Raw genomic sequence first — 12,883 nt, 5'->3', positions numbered from 1 at the left:
AACGACTAAATAGATGTCCAGAGAGGCAACTACAAAATGAACACAGATGCATGTGTACTGAGTGGTGCACAGTGATAATTCCACCCTGTCTCAAAAGCAAGGTGTAGCGGTTGGGGTGGAGCACAGTGGTAATAGTGCCTGTTATGGAACCTGGATTTGAATGATCAGAAACCACATAGAAAAGCCAGGCATGGCTGTCCATGCCTACAAACAAGCACTTAAGAGCAGGAGCCTAACACTTCACTAGCTGGACAGTCTAGCTGAAAAGCACGTGCCCTGTATCTAAAGGCAATATGGCAGAGAGTGACAGAGGATGACACCAAAGTCTGTCCTTCTCTAGACTCTATAGACATGCAGAGGCATTCACAGACAGACAGACAGAGACACACACACAGTGGGAAGTGATAGAAAAAGAAGCTGGACATCATCTTCTGACCTCTCCACATCACACAATAGTGGACAAAAACAAGAAAATAAACTGAGAAATTTAGAATGTGTTAGAAGAGTGATGGTGGCTTGAAGACTACAGGAAATACTATGCTTGAGGAGCTGAGTTTGATTATTTAGCTAATGGAGATGATGATGGAAAGACAAAACTGTTTTCTTTAAACATGGAGTCCACTAAACATTGGTCCTCAATGATCAATCAAAAGTCAACACAATGTCAAAGTGTGGGAGGAGGTCCCAACACAGGCCTGGAGGCATTCTTTTCCAATGGTGAGTGATGGGGTTTGCAATGGAAAAAGGCCATCTAGCACCATGTCTGAGCCATGCATCAAAACAAATATTTAAAAAATAAAAAGAGGGAGAATCCTTTCTTAGGGTTGCCATAGGGAAAACGTGGGTGCAGAGAAGTTCGGGAGGCAGTTTGATGCTCCTCCAGATGTTATCAATCTGCTACACTGAGTGCTCTCACCTCACAACACAGAAGCATCGTCACCAAGCCTGCTTGGTTATTAGCTTAAAAGTTCAAGCTATACAAGGCCTCATAAGGGTCAGACCCACTTGGTCAAACAACTGTGAAAAGAAATTTCAGGTTATAGGAATGTAAAAGCACACTTACACAGGCAATCCTGACCCTTCTTGAAACAGGAGTGACAGTTACAAATAGCTTGCAGCAATGGATGGAACTATAAAAGATCATCGTGAGTGAGGCAACCCAGAAACAGAAAGACGCGCATGGTATATACTCACTTATAAGTAGATATTAGCCATATAATTATAGGATAAACATACTAAAATCTACAGACCTAAAGAAGCTAAACAACAAGGAGGACCTTAGGGAGGATGCTTAAATTTCATTTAGAATGGCAAACAGGATAGACACCAGAAAGGAGTTAAAGAGAGGGAACAGGATGGGAGCCTACTATAGAGGGTCCTCTGAAAGGCTTCACCCAACAGGGGATCAAAGCAGATACTGAGACTTACAGCCAAACTTTGGGCAGAGTGCAGGAAGTCTTATGGAAGAAGGGGAGAGATAGAAGGACACAGAGAGAACGGGAGCCCCACGAGGAGACCAACAAAACTAAAAAATCTGACCTCAGGGGATCCTGCAGAGAGACTGTTTCACCAACCAAGGACCATGCATGAAGAGGACCTAGACCCCCTGCTCAGATATAGCCGATAGGCAGCTCAGTCTCTATGTGGGTCCCCAACTAAGGGGAGCAGAGACTGCCTCTGTCAGGAATTTGGTTGCCTGGTCTTTCATCACTTGCCTCTGGCAATGTGGACTAGCCAGGCCACAGAGGAAGTCCTGCTGAGAGTTAACAAGCTTTGGGCAGGTGAGAGGGGAGGAGAACTCTCCCTTTCAGTGGACTAGGGGAAGGGGATAGGAGGGAAGAGGGATTGAGGGTAGGGCTGGGAGGAGTTGAGGGAGGCGCTACAATCAAGATATACAATGAATAAATTGTAAATAAATAAATAAATAGCTTGCAGCTTGCAGCCACCTTCCTTCCACTCTGCACCCACATGTACAAACCACCGACCCAGCTGGCACAGTGTATGAGCCCAGACCCAGGTTTTGGAAAGAGTCTTGCCCTGGCTCTTGCTGGCTTATGACCTCTGCTTGGATTTTCCTCAAGAAACAAAACAATGCAGAAAGGGGAATATCTCCCAGGAAAAAAAAAAAAAAAAAAAAAAAAAAGAGGCTTGAGAGTGAGAGATGACTCAGTAGCTCAAGGGCTGAGTTCAGTTCCCCACCATGCATGTAAAATCAGGCACAGCAGGGCACACTTGCTGTTATGCCAGCACTGGGAAGTGGAGACAAGCAGATCCCTAGTCAGACAGTCTGGTCTAACCAATGAGCTCCAGGCCCTGTGAGAGACCATATTTCAAAGCTAAGGCAGAAGATGCTGATGCTGGCCTCTGGCCTCCATGTGAACACACGCACATATGTATTTACACACGAACACACACACACACAAAATGTTAAGCTGAAAACGAAATGGTTTTTCAAATGTACAACGTAGGTTGCGCACATTGGGTGACATCAAACCTCTCTCTTACTATACGGTGAGGCACACAGCATCCTTCTCTGAAGCCCTGGTCAGCAAAAAGTGAGCTAGCTTTGAAGAAGGCAGCTTCCTCTGAGTATGCTGACAACCCCAGCTTAACAGACAAATGCATAAGAAAAGACTGACTCTGGGAAATTGTTGAAATGCATCCCCGACGCTTAGCGTCCAGACAAGTAAGCGGTTGCCAACTGATAACACTGGCTTCCTGTCCTTGAAGAGTCCTGATGCCATAGGGGGCTTTCCTGCCCTCTCCATTGCAAGAGTCCCTCCTTATATCCACAGCCTCCTCAGGCTGGGGCTGAGGAGTGGAGCCCGTCACACACCCTCTGAGCTCTGCTTTACCCTCTCAGCTCTCCCTGCATGTGTATCCCCACTTTCCATCACCAGGGCTCACATCCTCAGCTAATGCTGGGCGTCATGGGGCTGCACACTGCCCTGACCATCTCAATAAGAGCCTTCTGGAAAGACATATGCCAGAGCAGGTTTGGTTATTCTGAGGACCAGTGAGACCTGGGACGGCCCCAGCACACAGACCCCTCCACACACTCACATACACTCTCACACAAGCCCGCTCACACACAGACACGAATAACTACACACAGCTACACCCACACACTCTCACAAAAGTCTGTTCACAGGCTCACAATGCTCTCGCACAATTTCTCTTTCACACACACACACCACATAAGCACACTCACACACTCACATTCCCCCTAGCATACTACAGTCTTACACAGGCATGTATACTCACAGCCCCTACCCTCCCACAGTCACACAGCCACATTCAAGAAACACATCTACACTTACATGCAGGCATACACACAGGCATAAGCACACACTCCCAGATACACACAGGGGAACTCCTGCACACATTCACACAAACACACTCACACAATCAAACTCACCCAACCACACTTGCAAAGCCACACTTACAGACAAGTACACACAGATACACTTTCATGGGCACATGCATGTATATTCATACACAGGCACACTCATACATAAGTACACACAAGTATAGTTTCATGCACATTCATACACAGTCACGCCCAATGTATGTTCACACACTCATACAGGCATACACAAGTACACACAACATGCACCCTCACAGAGGTATAGAGTCAGTCACTTGCACATGCATGTCCATTAAACAATCAGGCAAGCTCACATGAGCACATCCACACATGTGTACGCTCACAGGCACATAAAAAGTACACACATGGGAGCACGCTTATGCCCACACACATGCAGACAAATGTGCGTGCAGGCACACTCAGGCAGGTACACAGGAAGACTAGCCCCTTAAGAGATGAAGCATGAGCCTAGAGAAAAGGATGAGAGAGGGTTCTCCACCCTTCAGGTGAGAGCAGGACAGCAGATTGCCACGCCCCCCCACTGCTCTCATAGCCCCCCACCCCTCAGCTCTCCATGAGAGGGCGGCACTGGCTGAGTGAGGCCTGTGGTGTGAGTTCCAGTGAGGAAGCACCATGTCTCAAAAGGCTACAAAGCCTATCCCAGCTCATAGCGCTGGAACCAGACTCCTAACCTCTAACTCCAGCCACTCAGCTTCCCTGCCTCGCTGTGTGTCAGAGGGTAGATCAGGGGGAGCCTCCAGGGAGACTTAAAGGGTTGGCTGCCATTGTACCTTCTCTTCTGAGTCACCTTGAAGCCCCTCATTCATTCTGTTTCTCCATCCAAAGCTGCCAAGGGACACCTCAATGCATTTGAAGACGGAATAAAAGAAACAGGACAAGCTCTAGCTTGCCTCTGTGATCCATCAAAATTTCTCCCGTGTGGTGACAGAAAGAAAGGTTTTTTTGCGGTCAGAAATGTAACAAGGTAATTATTTTCACACCAGTCCTTCTGCATGGTTTTTCACAGACAGCAATTTTATAAGGCATAATTATCTATTTTCGTTTGCTTCATAAATTCCTCCTTTCTATTTCGTCTCCCAGTAAACTAGAAATTATTTAAAATGAAGCCATGCAACCCGACGCTTGGTTTCACTCGGCTGTGCACTTCCTCCTATCTTCCTGTGTGCTCCCTCTGGCTGCCCCTGACACGGTCCCTTTACCATCTGACCTTCTCCTGTCATTTGGAGGAGGCAGTGAGTCCCAGCTCCCCCAGAACTGAAGGCAGAGCCAGGTGAGATGGCGCACGCCTACAATCTCAGCGGTTGGGAGGCAGTGGCAATAGAATCAAGAACTCAAGGTCATTCATCAGTTACATAGGAAGTTCAAGGCCAGCCTAGGTAACAGGAGATCCCCCCTTTACAAAAGAACTGAAGTCCAGCTTCCTGCGCCATGGCTCCTGCTAAGCTACTGGTTCCAACAGCCCCAAGGGACATAGCTGCCCAGGTATTCCAGTACTTAACCTTTTCCTCTCTCCTGCAGCATGCCTAAGTCACAGGAGGTCAACTGCTCACTTGTCACCAGGGAACTTCAGGCCATAGGCTTATGGGCAGCCAATGGCTTCTTCTCAGAACTGAAGCAAAACTTGCCACCCCCTACTCCAAACACGTCACTTTTCCTCTCAGATCTCTGGCATCCGCTTCTGCTGGAAGCTTCGCTATCTTCTACACACTTCACACTTTCCAGGGATATAACCAAAGCAAGTTCTAACATCGATTGGGAGTTTACTATGAACCAGGCACTGGGCCAAAGATGCTATAATGTGATTTTGCTTAATCCTCGTAACAACTCAGAGAGGCACACAACAGTGTGAGAGTGAGAGAAGGAATGGGGGAGTGGAGGAGAGTGAGGAAATGAGGCCAAGGTCACAGAGAAGGCAAGAGAGAGTCAAGATGTAAATGAAGCTCCCAAGACCTTCTTGGAAACACCGTGTGCACATGCTGAGTCTATGTGCTTTCTCAGAACACTCAGAAGTTTAGGGCATCTTAGCCACTCCAGGACTCTCAGGGTTCAGTGGCCTCCGGGCCCTGCACCAGCAGGGCTGAGATGCTGTGTTTAGTTTTTGTTCTCTGCCTCTTCCCTAGTACACAGTCCTCAAAATCCTTAGCATCTCCACAGTAATCAGACAGCAAAACACAGGCAGTTTCAGAATGGGAACTGGTCGCCGAGGCAGGATTAGGAGGGTATGACTGTCCTAGCCCCCAGTCTTGGAGAAGAGAGAGGGATTAATGATTAAATTGAAAGCCAATGGCCAAGAAAGTAGACAATCAGGGTGTGTAATCAAGTTCGAAAAAAAAATCCCCAAAACACTGGATTCTGAGAGCATCTACGTAGCTCTATGTGCTTCTTCTGGGGTGGCAGCTTCAGGCTGCCTCTGTGCCCTCAGGGACACACCCACTTTTGTGACATTCTTTATGATGATCCAGGAACCCTGTCTTTCCCAGTCTTGTGAACTGCTCAGGCGCAATAGTCAAATTGAAGTTGGAGCTTATGGGAGACTCAGTTTATATAGTTGACAAGCACAGCTTCAACCACTGGGGCTTCTGATTAGTAACCACAGGGGAAGAGCAGCCCTGGGGGCCAGTCCCTCAACTTGTACAATCCAGGCACTTGCTTTAGGTAGATGGGTAGAGAGTGTGAGACCCAGATGGATTAGAGAATGTATAGTTTGCGCCCACTATGGCAGGATTGCTTGTTTGCTGGTAGGGAGTGATGCCCAGACATTTAGGGCCTCCAGAAAACTTCCGTGTTGAGTATGCGGTAGAGACAGAAAAGTATGGTTGGTTGGCATCTCCCAGAGCAATGATGGGGATGCAGAAACCTTGTTTACTGTAGTACAGCAAGCTCAAAGCTCAGAGCTGGACCCTCAGCCCACACCTTCCTGGGCCTTCCTCCTTGCTTAGTGGGACAACACTATCCCTGGTCCCCACCTTTGTCTCCTCCTTCTGTGTCACACCCCTACTGTAAGTGACCCTTTGGAACCTCCTGGCTGGTGATGAACCACAGGGTCCAGATCACCAGGCTTCCTTTGGGGTTTCACTGTCAAGAAGGGAAGGGGTCAGCTGAAGCCCTCCTTTAGCTGCTCCCCCAGGTGCCCACCTCATCCTGTGTTTGGCCTAATTTGGGAGGATGAGGACACCTGAGAGTGTATGTAAAAGACTTGGGACAGGAATGGGCAAGAATGCATTAGCCAGACACTCTAATGCCACAGATATAACTGTGTGCCTCTGGGCAGAAGAGGAGAAAGAGGGAAGAGAAAGGAAGAAAAGAGGAAAAGAAGGGGGGAAATTTGGTGTCTGCAGGCCAGCAGAAGTCATATGAATTCAGACTCTGTAGGAATGAACATCCCACTCCGCCTGTGTCCCTGAGGCCACTGGAGTCCATATTTCCCCTTTAATCCTGCCCAAGGATGCACCCACATACCCCTGACTTCATTGATGAGGTTCAAAGACAGTTTGGACAGGCAAGACTTCCAGGGCCTCTCAGATATCAAGGGAATTTTTAGCTCTCCTAGTAGACTAAAAAGGAAATAGAGAAATGCCCCAACAAGGCTACAGAATTTCCCACTGTTAATGTTTAGGTGGGATAATTAATGTGCATACGTTCATGTGAGATCAGGTGTGTGTGTGTGTGTGTGTGTGTGTGTGTGTGTGTGTGTGTAAAATTTACCAAGTAGGCTAGGCCTGGCTGGCCACTGCACCCTGCTTCTGTCTGCCCCAGCGCTGGGATTATGAGCTTCAGCACCACATCAGTTTTATTCTGCAGTTCCAGGATTTGACTCAGACCGTCAGCATAATGGTAATCCTAGAGTAGTACAGGTGTTGTAACCTTGCAAGGCGCATAGTTTATATTTATACATTTTTATACGTATTTATAGAACGATTGATGGGAAGGAGTGGACTGCTGATGTAATCTCACTTGAAAACAATGGCCACGAGCTAGAGCTGAGGTCCTTCCATGCTGGCTCTCAGGCTCTGCCCTCTGGCTCACGGCACCAGGACATGACAGGTGCTCACTGTCCCCATGCATTTATAAATACAGATCATCTTTATCTTCAGTGCCCAGGCAGTCAATAGTTGCTCTCTGATAGGACAGATGAAGCCTTGGTTTTACAAGGTGAACCAGCTCTCCTAGCTCCTGGCCTCCACCAGCCCCTCTCAGGCTGCACAACTGTCTCACTAGAACTGCTAGGCTGTCTAGGAGCCCTAAGGCCATGGTGCAGGGGAGTGCCTTTCCTCAACAGCTCTAGATAGTCTCTTTGTATCTAAAAAATTATTTACTGTGGTGATGTGCAGTGCCTTTTTAAGAGAACAGATGGCACCTCCAATTAGAATGCTTTTAAAGGAAACCCTAATGAGAATATAAAAGCCAACAAATTGACTTTTTCATACAGTACTTCTCTGGCACACAATAAATCAAATATATAATGAGGCTCGGGGAAATAGTAGCTTTATTTATACATGTTTTGCCTAGCATTGTGCTGTGCCCATGTCCTGTCTCCTGGGTCTCCTCACTAAGTGCTTGCTCCTCCAGGATGTGTCCAGGAGGTGTTCTTGATCTTGCCTGCCATAATCAAGTGTGCTTTGATTTGGCAGTTTCTAGTCTGAGCACTGCCTCTGTATCAAAAGGCACAAGAAATACAAGTATGTAAGGAGGAAATAGCCAGGGCGGCATGCTCTCTTCTCATGTAGATAAGAAGGGGAGAGTATATTAGAATCCCACTGGTGAGGATTCCAGAGCAGGCTGGACCAGAGGCAGGAGGGAAAAGCCTGGGTGGTTTAACCTGGCCTTGGGATACGGGTAGTGTGGAGTGAGGACATTCCTTCGTGAGTCTAGAGGATATTCCTATTTCAACCAACAACTGGTCCTACAGACTCAAGTCCATCAGGTCGGAGGGCAATAAGTGGGAGAAGACAGAACCACATCAGCATTCTGAGCCACTAGCCCTTGACCTGACTTCTTCCAAGTAACCTTATTATAAGTCTGGGTGAGTCGACAATTTGCCTCCTCAAGTGGGAATCTAAAAGCCATATGGTTGAGTTGATCTGCAGAGGGAGCCTGGCCAAAGAGAAGAGCTGTGAGCGGAAGCCCAGAGGCAGTGCTTCCGGGAGGGAGGCTCCCAGAGTTCAGGTGGATGCTCTGCTGTTGTGTAGGCTGTTGTGTGGTCTGGCCACCCAGGTAGTGGGTTAGCATCCTTAATGTAAGCTGGAGAATATTAAATATTGCTTTTTAGGCTCATGGAAGACTGCTGTCTAGGGGGCCCTTGGAAATCATAGGAGGAGACACCACCAATGAAAGATGGGGATACTAGGCAGCAAGAGGGAAATCATTTCTGTCGGTCTCCACCCACCTGAAAAGGAAGGCAGGGAAAATCAGTTTACAAGACGATGAGCTTTTCCTTAGCTCGAATCTATAAGCATCGATTGAGCCCTGGACCTTGATCCAGAAGATGCTTTCATTTCTCCTCTGCACCCAGCAAAGGTTACATATGCTGCAAGGCCAGGGCTAAGAAATTCTCCTACCCAGCACAATTTTTTTTCTGTCTATCAAACTGTAAGTTTGTATGAAATATACCTCTGTGTCCCTCTTCACTGGGCTCAGAGGGAACCAGTCTAAGGGGTGTAAGGGAAAGTGTGTGCTCACAGTGAGCCAAACCAAAGCATCTAGTGCAGATCTAGTCTGGTTACAGGCTTACTAACCTGCAGTATTGATCCCAGAATGCAATGGGAATACTGAGAAGAGAGAGCATCCCTGCTTTAGGGCTTTAACACTTAGAGAAGGAAAAGTTGTTTAAAGTGCTGATCAGGAAGAGCCATGTTCCCTGCCTCCCATGTTTATGGGAGAGAAGACCAGGAGGAAATTATTCTTTTCCTTCCCAGAGACTACAGTTGTTCCTCTGCTTTCAGAAAAATGGTCGCTTTTCTTTCCATGGCAGATAGTGGGAGAGTAGATACAGCTGATGCATTAACCCTCAGTCTCCAGAATTTAGGAGGCTGAGACAGACACTGAAGTCAGGCTTCTCGTCTTGTCATTTTACAGCAATTCAGATACTGGACACTACAAGGGACACAGGGGACAAATATATAGATCTGATAACACAGGGACTTGCAGTTAGGAGCTAAGGCAGTTACAGACTAAATGGACAATTCGTAATACCATGAGAACTTCAAGGAAAGCAGACATAGGGAAGACACACTGAAGAGTGATCTTCAACTTCAGAAACCAGTACAAAGGGACACCTTGGAGAAGTTACAAGTTCAACTGCAAGAGTTACAAGTTACTGCAATGTATGAGTTGATCTTGATTTTTGTACACAGAGAACTCTTTAGATGGGCAGTTTTAAAAACCTGGCAGACAGAAGTTGCCTTGGGTGTGTGTGAAAGAAAGACCCTCACAGTTGTCAAAAGGGGGCATGAAAGAATACAATCTTAACCAACAGTATGCTACAGAGAAACAGAGAGAGAGAGAGAGAGAGAGAGAGAGAGAGAGAGAGAGAGAGAGACCCATTTCAGCACCATGGCCAGCACCCACTTAGCATTTTCTTGGCAGGAGGACCTGATCTCGCCCCTGCTCCAAGTCCACCCTTTAATTGCACAGTCAAGGAACTAGACTCCCCGGTCCAGCTCCCCTTACTAGACACTTACTAGTGCACGCCACTTCTGGGGGGTCAAAGTCTGCTCGGTAATAGCCAGTCCGGCAGGTGCAGATGGGAGACGCCTCTGAAGGGGAACGGCTGTTGGAGGGGCAGTGGGAGCAGCCTTCAGCTTCCTGGCTGGCCTTGAAGGTCCCCGCAGGACAGGCTACAACACAAAGATCATGTGAGAGTTAATGGGAGAATGGCCACCAGACACCCTTCCCTGGAAATGGAAAATGGAGCTTTTGCCATCCTAAAACAAAAGGATGCTGAGTTACCTCCTCACACCAAGATTCCCAGAGTGAGCATCTCAGGTGGAGAAAACCCTGCTTAATATTTCAGTTCTCCAAACATCTTGACAAATGGCCCTTCTCACATGAACAGAGTGAAAAGTGATTTTCCCACTCTCAGGCATGTCAACATAGTTTATCGGTAAGGTGAGTCTAGCGTGTATCTGGGTGCATGGTACACAAATGTCTCTTCCTTCCTCCTGATCAGGGCCTTTCCCTGAGCCCTTGATGAGGGAGTGTAACCTCACAGTCTCGGAGAAAAAGGGGTCTTTGTTGGTAGTGACCAGACTCCTGATTCTTAAATGTCATGTTGCAACAAACACGAGAAGCGCCGAGATGTGCTCATTACCACTTGCTAGGAATGATGGTTAAAGAACTAGAAATCACAGCAATTCTTTATGGAAAAATTAAAGTGGCTTCAAGGTCACTGCCTGAAGAGCATCATTCTACCTTAATTGCATTTTGATATGCTTTCGAGGGCGGGGACAAGCAAAAGACAGGGCTTTCCAGGCAGCTTGTGCCGTGTGCCTGGAGTCGCCTTTCATACACGCAGCGGCAGGAAAAGTTTGGGAACAACTGGGACAGTTTGGTGTGCTCACTTATGGGTACCTCTCCTAGGTTCTTGGAGAACCAGGCCATTAAGAGTCAGGCCCTGCAGTGCTTGTCTCCATGTTGCCCCACAGGCTGTGGCCATGATTCACCTCCTGAGACCCGAGACATGTGGTCTTCTCCTTGCTGATCCACCCCCTCCTCCCTGTTTCCACAAGGACTGTCTTTACCACTTCATTCCCAGCTTCCTCCTATAAACCTGGGTAAAACTTACCATCCAGTCAACTTGTTTGGATTCCCTACATACCTCAGGAATCCATTCAACAAATATTCCCTGTGCATCTTTTGAGACTCTGCTGCAGAGGTCACAAGTTGCTTTTGAGGACTTTCTGACCCACTGTGGCCACACTATCTGTCTTAGTTAGGGTTGCTATCGCTGTGATGAAACACCATAACCAAAAGCAACTCGGGAAGGAAAGAGTTTATTTCGCTCAAAGCAATAAGGGCAGGAATTGACACAGAACAGGCACCTGGAGGCAGAAGATGATGCAGAGGCCATGGAGGGGTGCTGCTTCCTGGCTTGCTCTCCATGGCTTGTTCAGCTGACTTTCTTATGGAACCCAGGGGCACCAGCCCATGAATAGCCCCATCCAAACGAGCTAGGCCCTCCTCCTTCAATCAACAATCAAGAAAATGCCCACAGGCTTGCCTACAGCCCCATCTTATGGAGACATTTTCTCTCTGATGGCTCTAGCTTGTGTCAAGTTGACATAAAACCAGCCAGGACACTATTATACTGATTGTTGTCCGAACATAGCTGTTGCAAAGGCTTCCACTTACATGAAGCTCATCTTCTCAAATATATTGTTCCCTCCTGAAAAGTGCGGAGGATTCTTTAATAATAGCAGTAGCCACCATCTGTTAACTCGCCTTAAGTGTTTAACGTACATTGCTCTATGGGGTGGCTATTATTGTCTCCACTTGCTAATGAGGAAATTGGGATATGGAGAGGTTTAAAAACGTTCCCAGGATCACTCAGTGGAAGAAATGATAGTGATGGTACATGTGCAAGCTATTTTCAATACATCTACCACTTCCCTGCCCAGGCAAGAAGAAAGAACCATCTCCTACGCTGGGATTCCCCTGGTCGCTGCTCACTTGAAGTGGGGAGACGCTCTAAAGTTACAGCAGATATGCCCTGGATGGGAGCCCTTCGCAGACCTGAGGAAAATTCTGAAATGGTGTAACCCAACGGCATCCCATGGAATACAGATTCTTTGAGTTTCCAATTCCTATTATTAACAGAAAATATGGACCTAAAAATAAAGAATAAAGTTCATTGTTTACTGCAGAATGTCTCGGAGCTTCAAAAAGCAAGGTCTTGAATGGCAGGTTTTTGTTTTTTGTCCCCCCCCCCCAAGAAGGCCTTTTCTGCAGTGCCTCCCCTGGGACTCGCATTCCCTGGGACACACTGGGTACACTGTTATTTCACAACTGTTGGGCAAACAATAATTCCCGTTGTAACCCACATCAGAAATAGGCCACTCACTGACCCATGTTAACACATTCAAAAAAAAAGACAAAAGAGAATCTCTGCAGCAAGAAAAAGAATAAGTTTGAATTTTCAAACAAAAGAACCAATCAATAAAACCCAAAGCAGAAAGCATCAACTGCCATTCTTGAGGCAGACTAAAATCTAGCTTACTAATAATCTGCCTTTCTGAGCCCATTCGCTCTGGGCTCTCTCCATCTGTCTTGTCCCCTTCCCCTCTCTTACACCTCATTTTTCTCTCCTGGGTAAGTCTTCACCCCTTTGCACTGAAGCGCCAGTGTCCCTACCCTGGCAGGTTCTGCAGCTTCCATGCAGCAGGACGCCTTCCTGGAAAGGGGGGGAGAGCTGGTGACTGCTCATGCGTTCATATTCAGTTCCTGCCACACTGTAATTTTCTTAATGTACTGGTCCAAGAAGAACAAAGTGTTTTCGCT

At 47.3% G+C, this 12,883-nt stretch overlaps 1 protein-coding gene across 1 annotated transcript in view; it reads right to left on the bottom strand.

Moving 5' to 3' along the window:
* Positions 1-12,883, bottom strand: part of Ephb1 (EPH receptor B1) — a 421,622-nt gene that overhangs the window by 132,144 nt on the left and 276,595 nt on the right. The window contains exon 4 of the mRNA XM_060385432.1: positions 10,069-10,224. Coding sequence (XP_060241415.1) covers positions 10,069-10,224 — 156 coding nt within the window. The remainder of the gene's footprint in view (positions 1-10,068; positions 10,225-12,883) is intronic.

The sequence above is a fragment of the Meriones unguiculatus genome, chromosome 6, assembly GCF_030254825.1.
Source record: "Meriones unguiculatus strain TT.TT164.6M chromosome 6, Bangor_MerUng_6.1, whole genome shotgun sequence".
NCBI classification, from domain to species: Eukaryota; Metazoa; Chordata; class Mammalia; order Rodentia; family Muridae; genus Meriones; species Meriones unguiculatus.
The sequence above is the reverse complement of the archived record's forward strand: the minus strand, read 5'-3'. Positions and strand labels throughout refer to the sequence as shown.